The sequence below is a fragment of the Talaromyces atroroseus genome (assembly GCF_001907595.1).
Source record: "Talaromyces atroroseus strain IBT 11181 chromosome Unknown scaffold_0, whole genome shotgun sequence".
NCBI classification, from domain to species: domain Eukaryota; kingdom Fungi; phylum Ascomycota; class Eurotiomycetes; order Eurotiales; family Trichocomaceae; genus Talaromyces; species Talaromyces atroroseus.
Genome location: NW_017971432.1, coordinates 228,230 through 255,326, shown reverse-complemented (window position 1 = coordinate 255,326; position 27,097 = coordinate 228,230). Strand labels below are relative to the sequence as shown.

Below are 27,097 nucleotides of genomic sequence, written 5' to 3'. Positions count from 1 at the left end.
AACTACTCCTCAATCTCAATATCCCGATCCTCCCTCAAAAGAAACTCCCTCCTATCCCTATACCATTTCTCCAAACACTCCCGTCTCTGCGCCTGCGTCATACTCTCAACCACGAGCGCAAACTCAGTCGCATTCGGGAATCCGAATCGCCTCGCCATGCTACAAAACTGGCGTTTGCGTACATCCTGCGGAGGATGGAACTTGAATCGAATCGTCTTGCCGTCTTTGCGGATTTTGAAGTTCTCATAGTCGAGGTTCTCACTGCCGCTACCACTGCCACTGGTAATTTTGTTGACTGCGCCGTCTTGAGAAGGTTCAAAGACGTGCACGTCGCCTTGTCGGGAGTCATTGGTTTGTTCGGCGCGCCGACTGAGACGCTCTTCCACTTTGGATGAGCCTATGACTTCGTTGTTGAGATGGCTGTATTCGACGCCGGCACCGGCGAGGATGGCATGCACCGGGTCGTGTTTCTTGGTGCTTGCAGGGAGTGTGGTTGATGATGTCGTTGATGATGATGGAGCATCACCACGAATCAAAGCTGCAAGCTGGCTTATACTTCCGTCATCGTCTTCATCATCACCACCGGCACTGCCTCTCGAAGAACTGTTTTCATTCATATTTGCATTCTCCTCGTCTTCGACTTCGACGCCAATGACTTGCACGCCGGCTTTACTCTCGGCAATGTTGGTCTTGTTGACGATATCGCGGAGAACAATATTGTTATTCTGGTACTCGAAGAGATTGGACAGGCCGAATATCTCGCCCTTTTGGTCCTTCTTCTCCTGCACACCTTTGAAGTATCTTCGTTCCGTGCTGGCATTGTATCCGATATTGGCTTGTTGTTGCTTGTAGATTTGGCGTGCGTAGACGATTTCTTCGATCGTGCCGGCAGAGATTAGTCGAAAGACCTCGACATCTCTCTGTTGTCCGATACGATAAGCGCGGTCCTGCGCTTGTAAGTCATGAGAAGGGTTCCAGTTGGGATCGACTACAACCACTTTGTTCGCAGAAACAATATTCAAACCCACCCCTCCTGCGCGAGTTGATATCAAAAACACAAACTGCTGAGGATCCGCGTTGAAGTCGTCAACGACCTTGGCGCGGTCTTCATACGACATGGCACCGTCTAGATAGCTGACATTGTAGCTTGTATGGTTGAAGAGCATTTGAAGCATTTTCAGGAGCCGAACACTATGCGAAAAGACCAGTACCTTGTCTCCGTTTGCGTGCCACCATTTTAGCAGCTTTCGAAGAACTTTCCATTTCCCACAAAACTCCGGGTTTGCATAATTCATAATCGAGTCTCGGCTCTGGTAAAGCTCGCGCCATTGATCGGGCACGGCGAGTTGCAACATTTCAAGATCCTTGTCTTGTTTTTCTCGCGGATCTTGGCCCTGAGGTATGAGAATTGCAAGATGGTTGCTAAGCTTTTGAAGGTTGTTTATCGCTGGGAAGACGTAGCTTTGCCATTTCTGACCTGACGGCAAATGTGTATGACAGCACCAGCCCGATTTCTTGCCCGAGCCGCAGTCACATAGCTCCGACGAGGTCTTGATGTATACCAGCGCATCGCTATTTAGGAAGTTCTCATAGGCGTCGGCTTGCGTGTCTGTCAGCGGACAAAAGACGACCCTGTCACTCTTCTTGGGCAGTTGGTCCGCAATCAACGTCTTCATGCGACGAAGGAAGAACTCTGGAAGCAGATTCTGCACGAGCTTCTTGGCTGTCTTACGCGCCTTGCTCAGTTGGTATAGAGTAGCGTCATGAGACTGCCCGATTTTCAAAGGCTCTGCAACGGCTTTCTTCCATGCAGTCACAGGGCCCAACCTGCCAGGGTTCGTCCAATTCAACAGCGTCCATAGCTCTTCATACTTGTTCTGAATAGCTGTACCCGTGAGTCCGATCCGACAGAGAGCATTGATCTCGTTCATCGCTATGGTGGTCTCCGACTTGCGCTCCTTAATCTGATGGCACTCGTCGGCGACTACACAGTCCCATTCCACCATATTGACAGAATCCTTATTCATGCGATAGGTCACATATGTCGTAATCAATATTTCTAGTCGACCTGCTTTGGCGGCATGAAGGGCTTCCTCTTTTCTGTCACCGTGAAAGACTCCAACAGCCCACCAGCCCCAACGCTGCAACTCGGACTTCCAATTCTCAATGAGCGTACCGGGACATACAATCAATGTGCGAGGATACCAGACATCGTCTCCGCTTCTTCTGAGTTTGCGCATGCGCTTCGAGTCCCGCTCATCCGCCGTTTTCCCATACGCAGCCGTCAGGAAAGCAATGACCTGCACCGTTTTTCCCAGACCCATATCATCACCCAGTATACCACCTTTCTGATAAACAAACATCTCGTGCAGAAACGCAGCACCTTCGACCTGGTACTCTCGCAGCCACTGCGCAATAGACGCCGGGATAAGACCGAGCGAATACGGAAGCGGTATATCCTTATATTCCCTGGCGGGTAAAAGATCTCTAAACACGGGCTTCTCCTTCAAAAACTCCAGACTCTCATCGTCCGAGAATTCGACATCCTCGAAACTAGGCGGTAACCTCAAGCCTGCTTCTTTGAGGCGATTCATGCGAGCATCGAATTGAGATCGCCGCCGCTGCAGGAAATCGGGCAGCGTATGCTCCATCAAGTCATCTTCTGAGGAGATGGGTTCGTCTTCGTCGTATTCCCTGAAGGGCCGCTGGGGTCTGTTATTATTCTCTGTTGCTGCGACCCGTCCGACGAGAGAATCTCTACTAAGTCTTATCCTTGTGCGTGTACTTGCGCTCTCTTTTCCCTTTCCTTTCCGTGCTCGACGGGCGTTGAGGGAGGCCCGTTTGCGTTGGATACTTTTTCTGTTCTTGAATCGCTGGTAGGCAGCCTCGCCGTCGTTGAACTCGTCATCAAGAATATCATCGTTGTCATCATCGTCGTCGGGGTCGTTGTCATCTTCTTCGACGTCGGAGGAGAGGACGGGAGATCGGGCTTGTGCACGCGATGGTATACGCTGTTTCTTGTAGCGATGATTCGCAGACGATTCTCCTTGTCCATGTTCTTCTACCTCTTCAATTACTCGCGGCCTCTTGTGCGACCCTGTTTCTGTCTTATCAGCCTTTGTCTCACACCGTAGTTCATTATCGCGCGGTAAATAGTCCACATACCAGCAGCAACCGGCCGAACAGAGACAACCTCCAGATCATCATCATCGTCATCGTCATCGCCGTCCGTATCAGACCGTGAATTCCTCGACGCCATATCTAAGCATGCTGTTCGCGCTACGCAGTACACGTAAACGTAAACAGTTGAATAAAAGGAAAGTCGCGGGGGCAGTGGCCGGCGCGTTCTGAACTTCTGAACTGGGCTGTCCGGATTGGGAAAGGAGCTTTTAACTTTAAATTTGCGGCTTTTCAGATTTGTTCGGCTTCACATTCGCCTTGGCTGACCAGCAGACAAGCAATCGCGCAGAATTGAGCAATACAGGAGAATACAATTCAGACATATTCTCTCCTTTTCTAAGTCAGACAGAAAAGCTAGGAAGAAAAAAAAAAAGGTCGTTCGCAAAGGCAAAAGAGAATCCGCAGAGAGAAGGGGGAAAAAAAAATGCCTCTCGACACCTCAACCACATACCCCCTCACCAAACTCCGACTAGACGGACGACGATGGAACGAACTACGCCTGCTCCAAGCGCAAATATCAACCAACCCCGCCAGCTCCGGATCCTCGTACCTATCCATGGGCAACACGTCAATTATGTGCACCGTCCACGGCCCACACGAGACGGGCGGTGGCGCGGGCAGCAATGCGAGCGAAGCAGTGGTCGACGTAGACGTGAACATAGCCGGGTTTGCAGGGATAGATCGGAAGCGAAGGGCTGGAGGGAGTGATCGGTGCGATTTTTCCCCTCTACCTACATACATACCATACCGGTGTGTTGTGTGTGTGTTTAAAAAGGCTAACATGATCTCAGTCAATCCTCCCAACTCTCCAACACCCTCAAATCCGCCTTCCAATCGCACCTGCACACCTATCTCTACCCACACAGCACAATCACAGTGCAAGTCTCCGTCCTCTCGGCCGACGGCTCCCTGCTCGCCGCCGCCATCAATGCCTGCACACTAGCTCTCGTGGATGCCGGTATACCCATGCCGGGCCTCTTGTGCGGCTGCACAGCGGGCATGAGCGGCAGCGCATCGACGCCCGCGCAAGACGTCAATAAAGGCACCAGCACAGATGACTCGCTCGACCCGATCCTCGATTTGTCACTGCCTGAAGAACAGGAGTTACCCTTCATCACTGTCGGGACTACGACTGACCTGCCCATGGGCACGGGTATAGGAAAAGGGGTGGGACGAGAACGGCGGCGGAAGAGAGAAGGGAATAATGATAACGAGGGTGTTGGAGATGACGATCATCAAGAGGAGGAAGAGGAAGAGGAAGAGGATTATTTACAAAATGACGACGATCTTAAAGTGTCGGTCTTGCATATGGAGACGAGAGCGCATTTGTCGTATCTGGATACTATGCTTGCGGTTGGGGTTGATGGGTGTAAGCAGATTAGGGAGATTTTGGAAGGGGTTGTGAAGGGGTCGAGTATGGGTTTTGTGGCTGCGGTGGATGGTGGTGGTATAGAGGATGATGAAGATGAAAATGAAAATGAGGACGGTGATATTGAAGTTGATGAGATTATGGCATCTGATGTATGATATACCCGAAAATGCAACATGATGAGGCTTGTTCATACCTGTATGATTGATAGTGGCCCAGTCCGGAGCGGCTGCATAAATCCAGTTACTATTACACGAGTTGATAGGAAATCATTGCCAATGGCCTCTTGCCCAGACAAACTCTTGCAAACAAGGAGTCCAGAACAAGAAATACGAGGATTGTATTCTCAAGCTAATTGGCAAGATAAAAAAAAAAAAGGATAAGGCAAATCAAAAAGGCTACCCGTATTTTATTATCTTAAAAAGTCTTGTGTGCAGAACAAGATCGGGGGGCAAGTTTGATTGAACAGTACATATGGCAAACAATCATCATCTTTTTAAGCAGCACCAGAGTCAACAATCTTGGCGGTTCCCCGGAGAGCGCCGCTGGAGCTACCGAGCTTCTCAATGGCGTCAACAACGTCTTGGCCGCTGGTGACCTCGCCGAAGACGACGTGCTTGCCATCGAGCCAGCTGGTCTTGACGGTGGTGATGAAGAATTGAGAGCCGTTTCTATGACAAGTTAGCTGGCGCAGACAGATAAATATAAATAAATGAGGTATAGCTTACGTGTTAGGACCAGCGTTGGCCATGGAAAGCAGACCGGGCTTATCGTGGCGGAGGTTGAAGTTCTCGTCAGCGAACTTCTCGCCGTAGATGGACTTTCCACCGGTGCCCTAAATATCACGGGTAAAAAAAATTAACCAATGTCCTTCTCCATCAAGACATGTATTCAACTTACGTTGCCACGGGTAAAGTCACCACCCTGGAGCATGAACTGAGGAATGACACGGTGGAAAGAAGAGCCCTTGTAGGTCAGGACCTTGCCAGCCTCGTCGGTGAAGCCCTTGCAGAGCTCAGCAAAGTTCTTGGCGGTCTTGGGGACGACATTGTCGAAGAGCTTGAAGTCAATACGACCCTGCTTGGCTGGGGAGAGTTAGAATGATCACTGGAAGACCAAAAGGATAGATTGGGGGGCTGCAATGGAAGGAAAGAAAGGAAGAAACAACGAGGGGCAGCAGCATCAAGAGCAAGAACTTACTGTTACCAGGAGTGCCGTACTCGACAACGAAATAGGCAGAAGAAGACATGGCTGCAGAGGATTGGTGGAAAGCACGAGCTGCTGGAAACTGGGAGCAATTGAGGAGAGGACGGAAGGAGGAGGAAGAAGAAGAGGAAGAAGAGGCAACGAAGGAGCGAAAAGAAGAAGGTGGGGTGAGTGATGCTTTGAGGCTTCGGGAGAACATTGTTGCAGCTGGCGTGTTTGCCTTAGGGATCTGGCTGGTCGTGGAGAAGGAGGGGCAGGCAAGTCACGGGCGAGGGGCACAAGGAGGGGCTGGCTGCGTGCGTGTTAGGTAAGCGCTGTTACGGTATTGGTATTTCCCCGTATGTATTATATACGTTACCGGGTACTATCGGTATTAACTTGCAGCAGTCGCCTTCACATGATGCTTGCAAGCATCAGGAAAAGGATGTTGCTCCAACCTGAATGAATATATGGAGAGCAAACTTACCAATTGAGTGAGAGCAATCAGGGAAGCAGCCAATTGCAACAAGAGCAACCAGCAGGACTCGGTATGGTACAGCAAAAAACAACCGGATTCCAAGAACAGAAGAATCCCAAACCAACCAATGATAACACAGGCTCTCTGTTCTCTGAGACAAGAGAAGAGAATCGAAAAGAGTATTAAAAAGAATAAGAGTTAGACAGGAGTAATACAGTCGAGAAGAAGAGTGAGGACCAAACAGCTTAACCTGATGCAACGAGTAGACGACGTTTTGACCGAGTCAAGGAATCCTTTTGAAGGGGGGAAAAAAGGAGTCGTGGAATTTCTGCTTACTAACCACGCAGCAACCAGCACTAACCCAAGCTGGATGCCCGGCCGGAAAACGGACCCGGGTGGGTGTACGAATCACGTGATGGGTAATATTATCAGAAATACCCGGTATTAGCCCATCGATACGCGCGGAATACACATCCTTTTTCATTACTCTTTTCTTCCATGTTCCGGGGCTAGTTGATATTTAATGCAGGAAAAAAAAAAGTGATATATAGTCTTCATTCATTTACACATAACATCAAGATTGAGACAAACGGCTCAATTCAAATTCCCATCCACATCCACCTTGTCTGTTTGTCTGTCTGCTGCCGATAGTTTGATTGAATCTTTGTATAAATAAGCATTACCGATATGGTAGGTGGTATAGTAGTATTATATGAATATAAGGTCCCAGCAATCGTATCATCCCCCGTTCTCAGTTGTCTTTTCGCCTGTCGACGTATTGGATGTACCAGGAAGATGCTTGTCGTCTTGCGTGTTTCCGTTTGCTGCTGCTGCTGCTGTTGTTGTTGTTGTTGCTGCTGTTTGTTGCTCTTCTCCGGGTAGGTCTGCCGTCGACGCAGCAGTGAACTGCTGTTCATTCCCATCAAGCACAACAGCACTAAGCTCTCCATTCAGAGAGCTCAGCCCCCCCTCAATATCACGCACCAGCCGTACAAATTCCTCTGGCACAAGCCCTGATTCGCCCGTCCTCGGATCCTCAGCAACCAACCATCCCTGGCCATGCCGGTACGACACCAGGATGACCTGTCCTTCTTTCAGTGGGAGTTCATTCTCGTGCTCGCGCGTAAAATCAAACAATGCAACGGCTTTGCCATGCATTTCCTCATCCGGCGACCCAATCGAGAAATGGTAGTCGCGCGAATATCTGTCCGAATACTCATCCTCGTACCCGTAGTCTCCGCTGGCATTGGAGGGCGATAATAGTAATCCCTGGGTTCCGTCTGCTAATGCACCATTCCCATGCCCATAGGAATAAGCGTATTGGGAGTATCTGCTTTCACCAGCCGGGTATGTAATATATTCACCGCCAGGGCCATCACTTCCATCCTGGTCGCCTTGGACATAGTACGTTTCGCTTCCGTCTCCGTTGACAGCCACCAGGGTGCCACGGTCGGTCTCCTCGGTCCATCTACCACTACCACTACCACTACCACTACCACTACCATTACCATCACCTCCAGCTCCATGTCTACCATCAGTGCCATCGCCGGGACTTCTTCCGCGATCTCCGCCAAATGTATGCACGGACTTGTGCTTGCGATAGCGGGCTGTGATTATGGGACTATGCAGATCCTCATCCTCACTATAAGGCGGACCCCCATCGCCGAATGACACGGCGGGGAGCTGCTGCTGATTCCCATATGTTTCAGCTGCAGATGTACCAATGCTATTGTTTGAAGAGGCCCACGAATTCGAATTCCGCGTCGCTTCCCCCCACGCACCCGCCTGCGGATCAGACAGTCGTCTACCCTCGCTGGCAGGCGTAGAAGCCCTGGACGGAACGGGCAGCGGGCCATAATGCAGCGGATGGATGGGCGCATACGCAAAATCACGTACTAGAGCGTACGACAGACTGGAGTGGAAAAGCGGGAAGACGTGGGAAACAGGGCGCGATCGGTTCTGTGAGACGTTGGAATAGACGGATAGGCGCTCCTTGGCGCTGGAGGATATGCGTCGCATGGGGGGCAGTCTAGCGCTGTTGTTGTTGTTGCTGCTGCTGCTGCTGTCTGTGGTGGTGGTGGTGGTGGCGAGGGTAGGGAATGTGGGAGCGTTGTGCGCTTGGGGGGATGTGGTGGTTGTGGTTGCCATGGTTATGTCGAGTTCTGTATAGACATTAGCATGTGAAACAGACAGAGGCAGTGACCGCTCATACAAATCAAACGCTAGATCGGATCCTCCACTTCGATCAAGTATTGCATATCGAACGTATACAAATAAGCGTATGCCGGCTGACTGTCATTCGCGACGAGCGCTGCCCCTAGATATGGCTGGCGTATACCGGGCTGATATCCTCCCAAAGCGCAGAAAACGTGTCTCTTCTTAGACCTCGAAACTGGTATGGTATAAAGGAGAGTGGGCGAGGCGATGGAGAGCGGACAGACGACCAGCGCAGCAGAAGCCTTGACGTTTTCGACAGGAGGAACGAACGAAACAATAAAACAATAAAACAATGGAGAAAGAAGAAAGGAAGAAAGAAGAAGAAAGAAAGAGCAAGCAACGACCAACAAAAGGAAAGAACGGAATATTTCAGAATAGAATAAAATAAGAATGTAGAATAAAGAGGTGGCTCGCAGGGAGAAAAGATCAGGCAGGTTCAGGGAGGGCATAATCCTCATTGTCGAATCGAAACGGGGCGTCGCATGGAATTTAGCCCGTGCTAATTTTAGCCAGGCGGTCAGCGTGGGCAACCACATTGCCCTCTCTATACGCATGGATATTTGTATCTGTTCATATATATATATATATGTATGTATATTTATATATAGTTGTATATATTTATATATTTATATTATATTATATTATACTATACTATACTATACTCTGCTATATTCCCTTGGATGATCGATGATAACTAAATGGAAGATACAATATGGCACTATCATCTCCATCGGGATGCAGAGAGAAGCGACGAACATGCACGAAATGAAGGGCAACGGAGCCCTCCGTGCGAGTGCTATCTCTCGTCTACAACACGGGGCTGTTGCTCTCTGCTTGGTTGTGCTTCACAAGATACGAAAAAGGTGGAAAAGGATTCTTTGCAAGGTATCAGTTTTATTCCTCTCAATAATTCTGCTGCAGATGACGTGCACGCAGGAAGTCACGTGGTATGCAAGTCACCACTTAGCGTGTTTCAGGCGGGCAGCCAATCAGCGCGTCGGAGTCGGGAATGTTCAAGCTCGCCTTCTCGCTCCGAAGCCACGCCTCCGCCTCCGCCCTCGTCGCTCCAGCATGGTCAAACTGCCAGCGCAGCACCGCGTCGAAAACAGGTTTCATGAACGCTCCGCTCTTCTTTAGCCCGAACATGCTTTTGATGTCGGCCCCGCCCAGGATCGGTTTCAGTGTCGCTGCGTCGTGCAGGTCGTGCGAGGATACACAGCGCAGGAAGACGGCATAGCGGTTGGTGAGCTGGTCGTGCTGCTCTTCGGGCGTAGCCATCAGCTCGCAGAGCAGGGAGTATAGGGCTTGTAGTCTCCAGGTTACGCCCCAGGATCGTATGGCCACGCCGATTGTGCTTCTTCGGGGGGGTGGGTTGCTGTGATGATTCACTGCGTCGATGGTTGAGCGGATGTCGTCCATATTCTTGAACGATTCGCCCAGCGCTTTCCACTTCTTGGTCGCAGCATTAATGGCTTTGGCGGCGGCTTTGACTATTGTCCCATCGGCGTTGACATCCCCCCGCAGTTGCACCAGCGGAGACCATGCGGCCATCAGCCAGACCATCTCACGATCTTCAGTCTGAGCGATCTCTTTCGCAACGTCGCTATCGGCATTTAGCAGCAGCTCTGCCAACGCCACGCAGGCACGGAGCCATGTCGCCGGCCACGGATGGCCACTATCATCTCCACCACCACGCCTCATATCCAAGCTCTCCTGCCCAAAATCCAAAAACACAGTCCCATAAAGCCCCAGCTCGTAAATCCAGCGAAACGCAGCCACCGGATCAGGCCCCATCAACATCTTCTTAACCTCACCCCCAATCCGCTCAGGACTAATCCTCGTCCTCAGGGCCAACTGTATCTCCGGATCCTTCATTGCCTGCTGCGTACCATCAGCATCATCAATCGTAAACCCGCCTCCAAGCGTGCTCGCAAGTCTGATCAACCGCAGCATCCGTAGCGGATCATCCGTGAACGTGATGCGTGCATCTAGCGGTGTCCGGAGCACTCGGCTCTGGATATCCGTCAGGCCCTTTTTGGTGTGATCTTCAATCTGTTGCGTTTCAAGGTTGTAGAATATCGCGTTGATGTTGGCATCGCGGCGTAGGGCGTCTTCTTCGGGGGCCGAGGTGAATGTTAAGGTCTCTTTCTTTTTTTCCTGCTCTTGGTAAAGACTCTCGCTCCTCAAATTCACAAAATCAACCTCCAGCCCAAATATCTGCGCACTCGTAGTCTCCAAATGCTTCCCTTTGCCGGGGTTGCGCTCAATATGATAGAATCCTCGAATCTCAGCGGTCTCCACGCCGCGTCTAGCAGCTTCTTGCTTGTATTTTGCTGCTGTATTTCCCCCTTCTGCGAGGAATTGGTCTTCCAGATGACGCGCGAATGCAGAGCCCGTCATTGCGCTGCTGAGTGCCACGTCGATGTCGGCGCTTTGCTTGCCCAGGAGTTTGTCGCGGACCCAACCGCCGACGAACCACATTTCGATCTTGGGGCTTTCAATTTCACCTTTGCTGTCTTCTTCATGTGCTGTAGACTTGGTGGAGGTGGCGGCCCGCGTTTGGAGGATGTGCTCTCGACAGTCGAGAAGAAGCTCTCGCAGGAGCTGTTCTGCAGGTAGTAAATCGACCTGGTAGGAGATTCTGTTGCATTCCATGGCTGGCTTTCTAGTAGAAGAACTAAAAACAGTCTGCTGATCTAACAAGCAAGTGAGCAGAATCCGACCTCAAATAATGCACCCGCACATACCTGGATCACTCGAATCAATCCGTTTGATCTTTTTATTTGGAGGTTCACTTTCAAATTCTTCCGATTCACTTTTTGACTTGGTTGTGTCCATGGTTACCTAGGTGGGTGGGAGAATAGTCTATATATTTATATATATATCCCTCAGGTCTATGACTGGGTTGGATGCAGAAGGGAGAAAAAGTGACGCGGGCGGAGTCATACAATAAGGCCCTACTTAGACTACCTCGGTGACTGACTGTCATTGTCTTGTCTTGTCTTGTCACATTCGCATCTTTTGGATTTTTATATATATCTTGGATACTTTATTAAATTATCGTACTAAAAATATGATTTGGTAGAAGTTTTTCCAAAGTTAAAAATATGTATTTTATCTCAGTATGAGATCATTCTTGGTTGCATCCCTAAACCAATTTTATACATGAAGATGTTCGAGTAAGATCTTTTTTAGATATGAATGCAAATGAATAATGGACACCAAAGTGGCCTGCTAGAACCAGTCCAGCGACGAGCAAGAAAATAAGCCAACCCCAAAGACAAATGAAAGAAGGAATAGTGTCTCACGCATCTGCGAAAGCTAGAGGCCTCCGACGAGCTAACCTGGCATTCTGATTTGGTGGAAGCGTCGCTGTCGCTGGTTGCGTCACGACCGATGTTATGGTGGTTGTCACGGTGCTTGCGTCTGGGCACGTTGCTGTGGCTGTGATGGTCAAGGTTGGGTTGCAGGCAGCCGTGGGTTGTTGTACTGCTGGCGCTGCCCCCATTTGACCAACAGGTGAAGTGGTCACGGAGCTTCCTGGAGAAGTAGTCACCCTGGTTGGCATTGTCGTAGCTGGCGGAGGGATATTTGTTTGCCCTGACGTGAAGTATCCCGGAGTCAACGTCGCCGGCACAGTCACCGTAGCAGTGAGAAGACTCTCAAATATAGACGATACAGCAGCATCCCCATAATTCGAGACGTGCGCAAAAGACGCACTAGCCTCCTGGTTGGACGCACCCGCACCGTTGCTATTCGAGTCCGTGATAGAAACGTCCATGCAACTCGTATAAAACTGCGGCTGGGCCTTGGAATCCGTGGTATCCATCGTTGACCAGTCCCAAACCCAGTAAAGCGTGTATTCCGTCCCCGCGGCCAAATCATTCGGCAGCTTCACGTCCGTCTGGCACCATAGATTTGCGCCTTCTACCGATCCGGCCTCGGCCTTGCGCGGGAATTCCTGTTGTCGCTGGACCGATTTGGGCGCGTTACTGACCTGGTAGCACTGGCCGTCGTCGAAGAATTGGCTCGTGAGCAAGCGGCCTCGCGCGTCTCCTCCCGTGCCATCGAGAGTCCAGGTCTGATAAATACCAGCCAGCGTGTCGTCTTCGCTTGGCTTCGTGGTGCCGTAGACGTACACGGCACCGCTGCCCTCGGGCTTGCCGCTCGGTATCCAGGGCTGCGTGACATGTCCGTTTTCCTGGTAGCGTAGAGCAATGGAAGCGCCCGCGGGCGCCTGGAGGATTGGGCTTCCAGCGGTGTAGTTGGCTGTTTGCTGACTTGGTCTGCACATGGCCATGTCTGGGGTGATTTGGTCGCCGTTGTCGGTCGGGAGCTGCCACTCCATCATGTCGTCCTGGAACGCCGCTGAGCGCTGAACTGTGCCTCGAGGATAGCCTCGTGGCCCGGTGAAAGTGCCATCAGGCGCGAGGAGGGTCAGCTCTTCGACCCAGCTGTGCGCGTGGGCGAGAGGGGCGAGCGTCGTGGCCAGCACGATGAGGGTTTGCATGATGTCCAGCATTTCTACCTAGGCCGGGGAAAGACAGACTGATGGTCGAGTAGGGGGGTAAGAGGAAATATCCTCAGTCCATGTCAAACAAGAAATGAAACAAGAAATAAAGCAGTCTAGTGCGGCCAGCGCAGCGCCGGGTCATTGTGCTCCATTGTGTGAGTCGACATCGTATTGTCATCGACCATAATGAACATTAATGGGATTGTAGTAATAGTACTTCAATGACAACTCCAGACGTCAAATCCCAAGCCAAGACTGGGATGATTGGACAGCAGCCATTGGAATTGCCGTTTCGGGTGTGTTTCGCTATTGAGCCCTAACTGTCGTATTCATCATTCAGACAGTTAACTACTTAGTTAGGGTAAACCCGCCACCGTGTTATATTTATTTCCATTTAGAGTAACTAAGTACCACAGAGTAGGTAGCATTCATCGAGCACTGACAGTCGGCGGATTCAACCTTATCTCTTAGACAGCGTTAGTGCCTACTATGTACTAGATCCTATCGACGTAGGTAGTAATTAATATTACTAGGCATGGAGCCTCACTGTACCATACTCTCCTATACAGCGCAATGCAGGGCTATGATTCTTTTCAGAGAGCATCAGCTTTGCTCAGAAATCGCTCGCATTGTTGATATTATTCTTTTTCTTTGTTTGATCGGCGCAGTCGAAGCTAGCACGAATCGGGCCAGGCTTGGCTTGACCTTGGCTGATCCTCCGCCCCCAAAAAAGATTCCCCCAAATTCCTCCCATCCAGGCTGCCTCGTTCTGCTCCCACCGCTCAACTCTGTGTGTATGTCCAGGGACATATCCTAACAGCCTAATTGTTGCTTTTCACCAAAGCAACACGCCCTCCCTGTGCTGCGGCGAACTCGAATTTGCAAGTAAGTCCCTCACGTCCCCCCCCCCCTATTCCATCGCAGAGCCATTCTCCGCCACAGACGCGCGCGCAAGTATGACTCGGAAACGATCGACGAGAAAGAAACAAACCCCTGGCATGATTCTGCATATTTCGTACGCTGCCAATGCACACGCATGTATTGCAGTGGCAATGGCAGTCAATTGAACCGTGACATACATACCAATGGCGGTGAGCCAGACTAACAGTTTTCTCCGTTATCTTTGCAGAGCTGCTCGTCAAGCACAAACCTCCTTTCTCCCCATGCAGTACAGCGACTAGTATATACGTTTTTCTACGATTTGGATATTTCCCCTCCTCCTCCCACCCTCATACCCCGTGCCCTTGTCTGGAGGGCAGGGTTCCTTGTTTTCGCTACTCGAATACACAACTTCGTGTGCGGCAATGGCTACCTTGATCCCTCGGCGGTTTCGTGCTGCTGCCCCCGAAGAGGAGGCGCCTGAACCGAGCTGGTTGAAGAAACAGGTCACAAATGTCCTGCAAGCGGTATCTCGTCGTGCCTGTGCTCATCCCATCCATACCATTGTGGTAATCGCCCTCCTTGCCAGTACCACCTATGTCGGCCTTCTCGAAGGCAGTATCTTCGACGCCTTCCGCCATACCGGCAGCGGATCAAACCAGCTAGATCCTTCGTCATTCTTGCATGGTAGCCGACTTCTTCATCTTGGTGAACAGACTTCCTGGCGGTGGCAGGTTGAAGATAAGGGAGTATCCGAATCTACCGAGGTAGGCCTTGATGTCTTTAATGATATTCCAGTCTCTGAGCCGCTCGCTAAAAGCTTATTCCCCCCCTTTTTTTCCTTCTGCAGATCTCCCAACATTTGGCCCTGACTACATTCATCTTTTCCGACTCGACCGCATCCAATACCCCCGTAGTTGAGGACATTGCTATTCCGGAAAATGTCTCGGCTGTTCACGTTCCACACACTCCCAATCTGTTCTCTGCCTTCTCGCACGATTCACCCGTCGCCCTGGCTGTTCCGTTTGACAATCTGCCCGATTTCCTCAGGGCAGTACAGGAGATCAATGACCCGTCAGCTGATGACGATGGGCTTGAGCACCGCAAGTGGATAATGAAAGCCGCTCGGGGTGAAGGCTCTGAGCGCGCTCTGATGCTCTGGCTGTCAGATGCCTGGAGCTCGTTTGTGGATCTGATCAAGCATGCGGAGACAATCGACATTGTTATCATGACTTTGGGTTATATTTCAATGCATCTTACCTTCGTCTCGCTCTTCCTTTCGATGAGACGGCTAGGCTCACAGTTCTGGTTGGCCACCTCAGTTCTCTTCTCGAGCGTGTTTGCTTTCTTGTTCGCACTTTTGGTGACTACCAAACTCAATGTCCCAATCAACATGCTGCTACTTTCCGAGGGCTTGCCCTTCTTGGTTGTAACGGTTGGCTTCGAGAAGCCCACGCTCCTAACCAAAGCAGTACTCTCGGCCTCTATCAGCAAAAAGGCCGGAACAAACGGTCAGGTGCACTCCGCTAGGTCTATCCAAGACTCCATTGAGTTGGCCATCAAAGAGCAGGGCTTTGGTATCGTTCGAGACTACCTCATTGAGATTACGGTTTTGGTTATCGGTGCCATTTCGGGTGTTCATGGTGGCCTTCGCCAGTTCTGCTTCTTGGCCGCCTGGATCTTGTTCTTCGACTGCATTCTTTTGTTCACCTTCTACACTACAATTCTCTGCATCAAGCTCGAAATCAACCGCATCAAGCGCCACGTCGCGCTTCGCAAAGCCCTGGAAGAAGACGGTGTTTCTCGTCAGGTTGCTGAGAACGTAGCTTCCAGCAATGACTGGCCGCAAATCGATTCTAGCGATAGCAAGAATGGCGTTGCAGGCGTTCTGTTTGGCAAGAAGAACCAGGCCGGTAGCGTGTCTAAATTCAAGCTTCTCATGGTAGGAGGCTTCGCTTTGGTCAACGTTGTCAATCTTGGGTCAATCCCTTTCCGAAATATCGACCAGGGAACTGCCATTCCTGTTCTATCGAGATTCTCTAATGTGTTGGCATCGGCTCCCATTGATCCTTTCAAAGTCGCGGATAACGGCCTGGATTCCATCTATGTCACTGCAAAGAGCAACAAGTTGGAAACTCTCGTCACTGTTCTTCCTCCTATCAAATACAAGCTCGAGTACCCTTCAATTCACTACGCGAACTCTGACCACACTGGAAAGTTTGATATCGAGTACACTGAGCAGTTCTTGGATGTTGTTGGAGGAAAGGTATTGGAGAGCCTCTTGAAGAGTGTTGAAGATCCCGTGATCAGCAAATGGATTATCGCAGCTTTGACGCTTAGCATTGTTCTGAACGGATATTTGTTCAATGCAGCACGCTGGGGTATTAAGGAACCCGAACCGGAGGCACCAGCCAAGGAAACTCCCGTTGTCGAAACCCCCAAGGTTTTGGTCGAGTATAAGGACGATGGCACGAAGAGGACCAAGGAAGAAGCCGAGGCTATGTTGAAGGAGAAAAAGGCATCCCTACTAAATGACGAAGAACTCATTGAACTGTCGTTGCGGGGCAAATTACCTGGCTATGCTCTTGAAAAGACGATGGAAGACCAGCCTATCATGACCCGCCGAGAGGCGTTCACCCGAGCTGTCAAGATTCGTAGAGCTGTCGTTTCACGGACTCCTGCAACGGCCGCGGTTGCTAGCAACTTGGAATCATCCCTGCTGCCGTACAAGGACTATAACTATGGTCTCGTCCACGGCGCATGCTGCGAAAACGTTATTGGCTATTTACCCTTGCCCCTTGGTGTTGCGGGACCTTTGGTTATCGATGGACAGAATTACTTTATTCCAATGGCTACCACAGAAGGTGTCTTGGTTGCCAGCGCTAGCCGTGGTGCCAAAGCAATTAATGCTGGTGGTGGTGCAGTTACTGTGGTTCATGGTGACGGTATGACTCGAGGCCCCGGTGTGAGCTTTCCTACCCTTGCACGAGCTGCCGAAGCCAAGAACTGGATTGATTCCGAGGAGGGTGCGAGCATATTGAAAGCGGCCTTTGATTCAACCAGTCGATTTGCCCGTCTCCAGCACCTCAAGACAGCTCTGGCTGGTACCAATCTGTACATCCGGTTCAAGACCACGACGGGTGATGCCATGGGAATGAACATGATTTCCAAGGGTGCCGAAAAGGCTCTTCAAGTAATGGCCACCGAGTGTGGCTTTGACGATATGACCGTTATCTCTCTGTCAGCGAACTACTGCACTGATAAAAAGGCCGCCGCCATCAACTGGATTGATGGCCGTGGAAAGTCTGTTGTTGCCGAGGCTATCATTCCGGGTGACATCGTCAAGTCTGTTTTGAAGAGCAATGTTGAAGCCATGGTGGAACTCAACATCAGTAAGAACCTGATTGGAAGTGCAATGGCCGGCGCTCTGGGAGGCTTCAATGCGCATGCCTCCAACATTGTGACTGCCATCTTCCTCGCCACAGGGCAGGATCCTGCACAGAACGTCGAAAGCAGTAATTGTATTACAATCATGAGAAAGTACGTCATTTCCTTCTTTCAATATCATTCCATGAAATCAATTGTACTAACTAGATGCCACAGCTTGAATGGCAACCTTCACATCTCCGTATCCATGCCCTCAATCGAAGTTGGCACCATTGGCGGCGGCACGATTCTCGAGGCCCAATCCGCAATGCTAGAAATGCTCGGAGTCAGAGGACCGCATCCCACCAACCCCGGCGAAAACGCGCGCCAGTTGGCTCGAATTGTTGCTGCCGGTGTTCTTGCCGGTGAGCTTAGCTTGTGCGCTGCTCTTGCTGCCGGCCATCTCGTCAAGGCACACATGGCGCATAACCGTAGCCAGGCTCCCACGCGATCTGCGACTCCTGTATCAGCAGCCGTTGGTGCTGCGCGGAGTAGTGCTGGGCTTAGCATGACTTCGGTGAAGTGATATAAATATATCCCTTTACTATAACTGTGAGCGTGTTTTCTTGGTGATAAGGACACGCGCAGATAGATTGCCGTCTTTTTTTTTTTTTTTTTTTTTTTTTTTTTTTTTTTTTTTTTTTTTTTTTTTTTTTTTTTTTTTTTTTTTTTTTTTCTTTTCTCATTTTCCTTTTCCTCGATAAATGTCACGATCCATTAATTTTGAGTGATTGATTGATTGACCTGAAGCTTCACCATTGACATCGATACATTCCGTTATCTCTTATATACGGATGCATTACTTACTACCTACATTTTCCCGTCGTCATGACATGAAAAGAAACAAATACACGGCAGCGATGCCTTCTTTTTTTCTATGACTAGTCACCCGTACTTATATCACGGACATACAAGCAAGTAACTCACTAGCCCTAAGCAGTATCATCAACCCTCTCAATCCTCCCCCCATCCAGCTGAACAATCATCCCCCGACCCCCAACCTGCAAGGTCTCACTCACCCTATGCGTAATCGCGATAGTAGTATGCCCCTTCTCCACAAACTCGCGACGCATAATACCACCTATAACCGCCTCGGTCCCCGGATCAAGCGAAGAAGTAGCCTCATCGAGAAGAAGAATCAGCATGGCATTCGCATTCGCACAACCGCGTTGATGGGCTTCCGATATGCCCGTGGCAGTCTTCAAACCCTCAAGACTGAGAATTGCCTGTGCTAGAGTGAATATTTGCGTTTGGCCGGTGGATAGCTGCGGTAAGGAGGTCATGGCGCTGTTTAGGGTTTCGGAGGTTGTAAGCATCCTCGGGACTTAGATGTGGCCATAGTTGTGTTTCGCTGGAGGACAGCGATGATGCTCTCGTCTGAGAGGGGGGAGGAGGAGGAGGGCTGAGAACTGGTTAGATGGGATGATAGGTTAGGTATGTTTTTCTTACATCAAGGTTGAACCGAAGACTGGCCGGTGCGCCAGCACGAATGGATCCTGTATGACTGTGATGAAGCATCGTTGTCTGACCAAAGAGCGTGGGACAAGACTTATATCGATCCCATCTACTTTGATAGCTCTCGATTTCACGTCTAAGAGACGCAGAAGGGCGAGTAGTAGGGTGCTTTTCCCGCTTCTGTAGAAGAAATTTTAGCAGAAATCAATCAATCAATCAACGGGTATGGGACATATACTCACCTGCCTGTACAGCCACAAATGATTGATTGTTGACCGGCGACGACTTTCAGGTTGATGTTTCGTAAAGCTACTGCGTCTGGACTGAGTAGGGAAGTTAGAGAGTTGAAAGTTGTCCTGTGATGTAAAGACCTTACTTGTATTCTACCGTTACGTTATCGAACTCTACGAGTCCAGATGATGGCCAGCTGTTGTCAACGGCCATGTTGTTTTCGTGAGGTTCGTGCTCTGTTGGTGTATTGGCCTCTAGATTCTTCAAGCGAGATCTGAAGATGATTAGCATCTAGTCTTGTAGCCTGCTCAATGGCTCCACAGCAAGCAGTAAGCAGAGAACGAAGCTAGATACGTACATATCGCCCAGGGATATCTCCAGGTTAGTCCACAAAGTCACCAGGCTGAGAAGGGTTGTATTTGCTACCAGAACAATATTTAACGCCATACCAATCTGACTGGCGGTAGTCGTTCCGCGTATCAGAATAGCAAGAGTGATCAGACTAATTGCTATAGTAGCAATAAATAGATCAAGAACAATACCTAGCCATTATTAAAGGCAGAGCAGGATGTATGCTGGCTGTTGTGATGCGTCCAGCGATTTGATATTTACATCCGTAACTACTTTCTCCCATCCGAACTCCTGGATCGTAGTGAGGCCCTCAATCTGTGCTGTGGTCAGTTATGATACAGCTATACATTTCTCCAAATGGGGAGATACCGATTCTAGAAAGCTTGGTTATACTGCAGATTGTGACTCGAGATCGAGCAAGCGCAGTTGTCGCGATGTTTGTATATCCTCTGCACGAGATACACGACCACTACGCAAAGTGGGAAGGTCAACGACAATAGCTTTTGTGCACTGAACAGTAAACCTGCTTGCACGAGGAGCTTAGATATCTCTGTAAATTTGATAAGCTAAAGGTCTTGACGAGCTCAGGCAGAACTTATGGTTTGAGATGGACAGAATGGCCGGTGGTAGCTTTCTATTGACCAGCTGGATATCGTTACTGAAACTGCAATAGATCATCAGCATGCGCCTGTCGAATATTAACTACCTAGGTACCTGGTAGTCAAATCTAACCGGTTCAGGATCACGCCTATATCAGTGATCGAGAAAAAGCACAACGAGGCACTGTGCTTCATCAATACCAGTTAAGTAGCAGTCAAGTAATGTACACACACACCCCATAATCGTCGACAGAAGGCGCCGGTGTAATTCAGCCCCTGATTGGGGTGTAATAAGGATATGCGTTGACCTTTCTCCCAGTTTTAGTAGAGTCATGCTTACCTCAAATAGCTACGTAGGTAGAGCTGCACACACCACATTGAACCGTTGGTAGAGGTCCATGCCATGAGAGATAAGATGAGATAGCCTCCAATGTAAAAAGTTGTTTGGGATGCTGGCGCCTGAGTCCATTTTTGCAGCCAGTACTGGGGGAACGTGACAAAGAAGGATCACGAAGTTATGCATGCCTATGGATTGGAGATAATATCCTGTCAAGGTCAGTGGAATGTCATGAGATGGGGTTGTTATATATGTAGGTACCATAGAGTGAGACATCGCCTGTCGCCTGGTTGAGATTGGAGACAGCCTCGGCCATGTTCAGTCTCTGATTCTGTCTAATTTCATTTGCAGAACTTTTCTTATTAACACTTTATGTCTCAGCAATGTTATGTTTTAGGATGTTCTCGGGTTTCTCTGTCAAGCCAGCCTATGTATTTTTGGTATTTGATTGAAGAATCTCCGAGCACAACAATCTAATCTGCCAGGGGCAAGTGCGTAGCTATGGATTTTAAGCATTTGTGTCACAAGTTGTGATGAAGCCTTAGACATATCAGAATCTATTATTAAAAATACTGCTGTTTCCATTTGTCTAAAGAAAGCCCATGGACTGAGAAGGTCATTGACAATATAACTTTCTATTTTGCTATTACGAGTACTAAAACTATCATCTAAAAATACAATCTTGCAGTGGGCATATAATATATAAGCAAGAGCCTATATGTAGCTTTATTAGTAGAATTTAAGCAAGTTCTAAATGCTCTTCACTGGGTATTTGTGAAGGAAGATTATTCAAATATACCACGCATTATCTCTATTTACTGGAAAGGTTCAGACCACGACTCCCTATCATGGTTTGGTCTCTATTGGGGAGCGCTAAATATCATTGCTAAGGCAGTATAGACGAACAAACTGGTTATACCAGTGTTAATATTCTAGTGAGGAACCATAGATAGCCTCCTTAAGAGTTTTACTTGGCAGTTAGAGTATCTGATTACCGTAACCTACACGCTTTAAAGATACTGATATTGTTCTATTAGCTATAGATAGCTCTTTTATAATAGCTTTTGTAAGTGTTATTTTACTGCTTTTAATAGAACTAGAGCAAATAATAATTGATCCCCTATCAAAAACAAGATTAATGTTATTGAAGATAGGGGGTGTCGGTGAGCTACTCTTCTGAATGATAACATCCGCCATGCAAATAGCTGGTGAATTACTGTTTTTCAATACTGCTTGTTGATCACTTCGAGGCTGCTAGATACGGTCAAGAGCGGCCAGTGAGCCTATTGCTTGCTGTACTATCAACATGATCATGTTGGCTGGGTTCGTCACCAATCCGAGAAGTGCGGCGGTAGTGAAGGCTATCTCAGTATTGAGTTTGGTCCCATTCCACTATAACAGAACGACCAAGAGCACAAATATAACAATTAGAGAAATATGCCGAGAGCATTTGCTACAGGAGTAAGTAAAACCTAGCCAACATAGTGAGGCTCAAGGATCGTACAGATAACATACCACTTGCATTATAAGCGACCATCATCCACCACACCTTCTTAGCCATATCAACTTCTCAAAGTCTCAGAGTATGAACAAGAGATTCTATATATATTGTCATCCCTAGCATCTTTAAGCCCTTCATTAAGACAAGCATTAAGATGGTCATGGCAAGGCATTTTTATATAGCTACATTACAGTCCCTTTACCTACTCTATAAGTTCATCGCTAGGTATCTACTCATCCGTGAATAGACTTTAATATTTATCAGTGAACTTGCTGAACAAACAGCCAAGAATAACTCACAGAAAATGATCGCAAGCGGAACTAGAGACAACCCATCCAATCTCCCTAGTCAATATCAACATGCCTAAAATAACCTCAATAACCTGCACCCATGTCTTATGGAACACCTCCGCACCGTTGCTTCCTGCATCGGCGAGTACGATAAGGCGTGCTGAAGTCGCAATAGCTGGTTGATGCATCAGCTAATAACGTGTCTCAGCCAGGGTCATTATCTGTACACTAGAATGGGCATGGCTATGCATGTACAATTGCACATATACTGTAGCTGCCCCGCTCGGCTGGTCTATGAGAGCTAGATGCCGACTTTGCTTGAAATTAATATCGAATGAAAATCACTTACCGGCTGCTATTATTTTTAGGTGCATGCATTTGACTTGGGAAAAGGAGGTTAGGGTTAGGGCACGCTGTAAGGCCTCAAGGCATCAAACTTGTCTGATCTCCGAAAACAAAAACGTGATACTTTCTGGTACACCCGACACCCGTGGTTCCGCCGGTATTAGACTCCCAGCATAAGAGATTGCGCAGTTTTTAATCTATTTACCTTGACATTAGTTATCCGATAGTAGAGAACGCGTTGGCACAAAGCTTGTTTGGGAAGCTAGTAGATTTATAAATTACACACTAGACTGTTAGGAGGATACTGCCGTAGTATGACTGTGGATAATATATACACAATTCATCGTGTATAAGGTATGTAAGTGTAACAATACATACGGAAATACATGAGTGAATTTCGCGGAGTTTATGTCTCCCAGCGGACAAAAGGGGGGAGTCTGTATTAAACGTATTAAAATACCGAGCAGATACCAGCTGTGGCTGAGTCAGGTACGGTCCGCCCGTCACTGGCTGGCGTCCCAGCCGGGGTTAGCGGCAGACCCACCAAAGGAGTCTAGCCACTTTCCTTCCCGAATCTCCTCCCGTCCGCTCCTTCTGCAGTTTTGGGAGTCAAGAAGAAACGTCCGTCGCAAAAATCACACTGGCCAGCCTTACACTTATTCACCTTGACACGCCTGCCTATCAATCACGCCCCTTGACTCTCTGTACGGCCTTTTACCTGCCCTGTTGGCCTGCGCCTTCCCGTCTTTGTTGCTCCTTGCGTCCAGTCCGGAACCTCCTGAAACCCAGACGCATGACGAGGCTGGACATCGGAATATTTCATCGCATCTGCTCTTTTTTTTCTGTTTGCTTGAGCTAGCCCTAACCTTCCGTCCTCTTCTCTCTTGTTTCTTTTGTTTGTCGAAAAGGGGAAAAAGAAAAAGTCGTGCATCTAGTTATATCTAGAATGCATGGAGTGACAAAAACAGGATCGTCCACACGTCACATTTTCATTTGTTTGATTATTTTCTCTTCGCTCCTTAATTTTGCCTTCTTGTTCTTGTCTTTTTGGAAACTGGAAACATAATTGTTTGCAGACCAGCACATGTCTCAACCGATCATGAACGGCCGCAACGGCACCATGTCCCCCGTCTCCGCGGACGACAGCGAATGGTCTGGTATTGGCCAATACCAGCTTGGGCTGAAGCCGGATCCCCCAATGTCTCCGACAGTACCACAGAGCCGTGGGAATCTTGCGACGCCTCCAAGTTCTGGGACTCCCACTCCAACTAGCTCCCTAGGCTTAAATGGGATGCCTCCTCGACGACCTGGCGATGCCGGAAACCCATCTCCCCCCAACTCCGTCGCTGCCAGATCCAGCGTGGGAACTTTGTCAGACCAGCACGGCACACGATATCGCAGAATGGAAGAATCGCTAGCCCAGCATTACAACGCCCTTCGCCGGTTTTTGGGAAACCCCCATTCAAGTGAAAGGGCCGCAATGAAGACGAATAAAGCACGTGATAAACTATTGCGGCTATCCCCGACTCAGTTTCACGAATTGAGTACCGACGTCTTCGATGAGCTGATTCGTCGACAGCAAGCTGCCGGCGGTCCAGGACGACCTCCACGGACTGATATTCCGCCCTCACTACCTCCGCGTCAAGACTTTCATGAGAAACGCAACCAAGCTCGCCAAAAGCTCGCTTCGCTACAGATAGCTCGTTTTCGTGATTTAGCCACCGACGTTTTTTGTGAGCTGGAACGACGGTTCCCTCAGTTTGCTGGTCCGGATTTGCCGCGTGTGGGAAGTCCTGCTGGTAGTATGCTTGGTGGTCCTGCGCGTGGCAGCGGGCCGCCCAATGGTTTCCGGCCAGGCTCGAATGGTTTCCCACCCAATGGATTCCCTGGGGCCCCACGACCAGCATCCCGAGGTCCAGGTGGCAGAGGGTATCCTATTGGGGGCCCTCCTGGAGGCCCTCCTATAGGTCCTCCCGGCGGACGGTTCCCCCCGCGCCAGCAATCTCTTAGTGGCGGAATAGGTCCCAATGGCGATGAGAATGCGCCATTGCCGAAATCATTCCAGAGTAACACAATCGTGCCCAATAAGAGTACGCTCGTGGAGGACGACGACGATGATGCAGGCTTGGATGATGATTACGATGGACGCAGCGATGCCTTTGGGCTAGACTCTTTACAAAGTCGCAGAGAGACAACGGCGACCTTGGCAGATAAAAAGCTCTTAGCGGACAGTCAGGCTCAAGTCTCCACATTGCAAGACCGTATTGACGAACTAGAAACGCTTATGAAGAGCAAAGATGAGGAAATTTCTCGTTTGCAGGATGATCACGAGAAATCACAGGTATGGAAAACCAATCCTCCAATGAAAGTTTGTTTAGCAGTCGGGATCATTGACACATTTCGCAGATCAGCAATAACGAACGTGAGGAATGGGAAAGCCTAAAGGCTGAGCTGGAAAGCAAATTTACGGACGTGGAAAATGCAAACACATATCTGCAAAACAAAATAGATGAAATGCAGCAAGATCACTCTGAAAGGGAACGCGAGTTACGGGAACAAATCGAGGCCACTCATGCTACTGCTGCCGCCGCTGCTGGTATTGGTGCAGATGCCGAGCTCCAGCAACGGTATGATGAGTTAGAGGCACGACACGAAAGCTTACAACTCGAGCTCCAGGAACATCAAAACATGACTGAAGAGGTACGACGGGATGCCAGTAACTTCTTAAAGGAGATGAGAGCAATGTCTGAACGAAGCAATGCTACTTGGGAACGTGAAGAACAATTATCTCGCGATGTCAACCGGCTCGAGGAAGAAGTCAAAGAATGGAAGAGTCGGTATGTCAGGGCAAAAACTCAATTGCGACACTTGCGTACGTCCACTGTGGGCGTTCCTGATATAGCCGATACTGGCATTATCGCGAGGGAGAATGAGCTTTTGCAACCGAATGGATTGGTCAAGGATGCGCATGTGACCAGGTTTCAAATGTCAATCGATGAGCTATTGCGCTCAGCTCGCTCGGGCGAGCCCGGTCTTGTCCTCGAACAGATGAAAGTGGTTGTCGTGGCTGTGCGACATATCATGAATGACACAGAAGCTGTACAAAACGTAGAGGAGGAGATGTCTCCTGCTCAGAAGCGAGCCAGAGCGAAATTATCGGCCACTGCAAACAACCTCATCACGGCATCCAAGAACTTTACTGGCTCCAATGGCCTTCTACCCGTCTCGCTACTTGATGCGGCAGCATCTCATTTAAGTACGGCTGTTATTGAGCTCCTCCGCTTGGTCAAGATCTGCGCTAGTCCCGAGGAAGATTTCGAAGGTGAAGACGATGACAATATTGCGCCGATGCAATCACCTGGTTATTTCAGCGTGGCAGCTAGTCAAAGCCGATTGAGCAACCATGAGTCAGTATACAGTGCAATCAGCAGTCCATCAGCCAGGTCGCGAAGCATAGCTCACTCGCGGCGCACCATGTCTCGTAGCGGCATCCCCCTTACCGCTGGTGGCAAGGCAGGATACGGGGCAGTACGGCCGCAAGACCGTGAGCTGGAAGAACTGAAGGTATGCAAGAATATGTTCACAAACATTTTGCTTTCTCTCTTTTGAGACATTTCCTAACAGAATACAGCTCTATCTCGAGGACCAGACCCAAGGCCTTGTCCAAACAATCCAAGCCCTAGTAGCCAGCATCCGCGGCGCTGAGCACATCTCATCGATCCGCAATCATATTGGCGCCATATCGATCGTGGTAGGCAATGTGGTCTCGTCAACAGACAATGCCATGAACAAAGCCGCCGAGATCAGCCCAGCTGTCCGCGAGCGACTTGGCCCGGTTGTACAGAATCTAGCTGACTGCTCTGACCGTCTGTCTCTCACAGCTGCCGAGGGTGAAGACATGGAAGACAGTCCCGAGCAACTACGTGACTTGACAAGCAAACTACCTCCTATCGCATTTGAAATTGCGCGAGAGACAAAGGAACTTGTCCAACGCATCGACCAGCTTGAACTGGATGAAGGGAATGACGATTTTCGATAATTGATTTTCCTCTTTCTTCCTCTTTACAACTATTTGTTTTATATCCTTGCACCTTTCAACCTTCAATCTTGTTGTACTATACTATATTCTTCTTCTTCTTTCCCTTCCCTTTCTCTCGATACATTTGCATAGTAGAAGAAGGGCTGAGGAAAGAAATAACATGTGAACGACATGAACGATTCAATGATTTATTGATTATTCCCCTTGTGCTTGCATATGCATTCTTTCTATTAACTCGTGTTTAAAACACCCTCTCGCCGTGGACATGCTCGAATAACTCGGAGGCAAAATGATATTGATCAGAAAGAAGAATTATGTCTTGTCTCGATGCGTTGAATATTTGTTCTTCTTGTATATAGTCATATATAACTTTTATCATCTTTTTCATATAAACCTGGTCTGGTTGACTGCCTAACTGGGTGACTGGTTGCAGAATTGATATACATCTACTACCCGGTAGGTAGCCTGCCCAAGATACAGTTATTGAGATTGAGAGTACCTAGGACAAGAAAAAAATTCAAGACGAGAAAGGCCACCTATTGAGCAACTAAATTAACTAATCAAAAAAAAAATTCCACATCGAAGGCTGTAAAGCAGCAAAGAAACGATAACAAGGACGACAGAGAAGAACAAATAAACGCAGACTCGAAAAAAAAAGATCTAATATCCCATCTCCATCCCATCATCCACATATACTGCCTC

At 49.0% G+C, this 27,097-nt stretch overlaps 9 protein-coding genes across 9 annotated transcripts, besides 2 other annotated features; 3 read left to right on the top strand and 6 right to left on the bottom strand.

Annotated features, from left to right (window-relative positions):
- Positions 1-2: 2 nt before the first annotated feature.
- Positions 3-3,259, bottom strand: UA08_00089 (hypothetical protein; the record flags this gene model as incomplete). Its single annotated transcript, XM_020260756.1, has 2 exons — positions 3-3,097; positions 3,166-3,259. The coding sequence occupies 2 exons, from the start codon at positions 3,257-3,259 to the stop codon at positions 3-5; spliced, it is 3,189 nt and encodes a 1,062-aa protein (XP_020124253.1).
- Positions 2,887-2,967: a repeat region (Identified by RepeatMasker using a combination of RepBase library and repeat library created with RepeatScout).
- A 345-nt stretch (positions 3,260-3,604) lies between the features above and the next one.
- On the top strand, positions 3,605-4,707 carry UA08_00088 (hypothetical protein; the record flags this gene model as incomplete). Its single annotated transcript, XM_020260745.1, has 2 exons — positions 3,605-3,891; positions 3,972-4,707. 2 exons carry the CDS (start codon positions 3,605-3,607, stop codon positions 4,705-4,707), a joined length of 1,023 nt encoding a protein of 340 aa, XP_020124254.1.
- Positions 4,708-5,045: 338 nt separating this feature from the next.
- On the bottom strand, positions 5,046-5,954 carry UA08_00087 (Peptidyl-prolyl cis-trans isomerase; the record flags this gene model as incomplete). The annotated part of the gene is made up of 4 exons (XM_020260734.1): positions 5,046-5,220; positions 5,278-5,384; positions 5,450-5,634; positions 5,750-5,954. 4 exons carry the CDS (start codon positions 5,952-5,954, stop codon positions 5,046-5,048), a joined length of 672 nt encoding a protein of 223 aa, XP_020124247.1.
- A 996-nt stretch (positions 5,955-6,950) lies between these two features.
- UA08_00086 (hypothetical protein) lies at positions 6,951-8,360 on the bottom strand (the record flags this gene model as incomplete). Its single annotated transcript, XM_020260723.1, has 1 exon — positions 6,951-8,360. The coding sequence occupies one exon, from the start codon at positions 8,358-8,360 to the stop codon at positions 6,951-6,953; it is 1,410 nt and encodes a 469-aa protein (XP_020124248.1).
- Positions 8,361-9,392: 1,032 nt separating this feature from the next.
- Positions 9,393-11,267, bottom strand: UA08_00085 (hypothetical protein; the record flags this gene model as incomplete). The annotated part of the gene is made up of 2 exons (XM_020260712.1): positions 9,393-11,125; positions 11,177-11,267. 2 exons carry the CDS (start codon positions 11,265-11,267, stop codon positions 9,393-9,395), a joined length of 1,824 nt encoding a protein of 607 aa, XP_020124245.1.
- Positions 11,268-11,733: 466 nt separating this feature from the next.
- UA08_00084 (hypothetical protein) lies at positions 11,734-12,951 on the bottom strand (the record flags this gene model as incomplete). The annotated part of the gene is made up of 1 exon (XM_020260701.1): positions 11,734-12,951. One exon carries the CDS (start codon positions 12,949-12,951, stop codon positions 11,734-11,736), a length of 1,218 nt encoding a protein of 405 aa, XP_020124246.1.
- Positions 12,952-14,246: 1,295 nt separating this feature from the next.
- On the top strand, positions 14,247-17,773 carry UA08_00083 (3-hydroxy-3-methylglutaryl-coenzyme A reductase; the record flags this gene model as incomplete). The annotated part of the gene is made up of 3 exons (XM_020260690.1): positions 14,247-14,588; positions 14,672-17,361; positions 17,425-17,773. 3 exons carry the CDS (start codon positions 14,247-14,249, stop codon positions 17,771-17,773), a joined length of 3,381 nt encoding a protein of 1,126 aa, XP_020124251.1.
- A 406-nt stretch (positions 17,774-18,179) lies between these two features.
- Positions 18,180-19,483, bottom strand: UA08_00082 (hypothetical protein; the record flags this gene model as incomplete). The annotated part of the gene is made up of 6 exons (XM_020260679.1): positions 18,180-18,534; positions 18,697-18,882; positions 18,945-19,025; positions 19,079-19,207; positions 19,292-19,435; positions 19,476-19,483. The coding sequence occupies 6 exons, from the start codon at positions 19,481-19,483 to the stop codon at positions 18,180-18,182; spliced, it is 903 nt and encodes a 300-aa protein (XP_020124252.1).
- A 3,993-nt stretch (positions 19,484-23,476) lies between these two features.
- UA08_00081 (hypothetical protein) lies at positions 23,477-26,395 on the top strand (the record flags this gene model as incomplete). The annotated part of the gene is made up of 4 exons (XM_020260668.1): positions 23,477-24,158; positions 24,378-24,697; positions 24,763-25,920; positions 25,988-26,395. 4 exons carry the CDS (start codon positions 23,477-23,479, stop codon positions 26,393-26,395), a joined length of 2,568 nt encoding a protein of 855 aa, XP_020124249.1.
- Positions 24,269-24,360: a repeat region (Identified by RepeatMasker using a combination of RepBase library and repeat library created with RepeatScout).
- Positions 26,396-27,097: the final 702 nt, after the last annotated feature.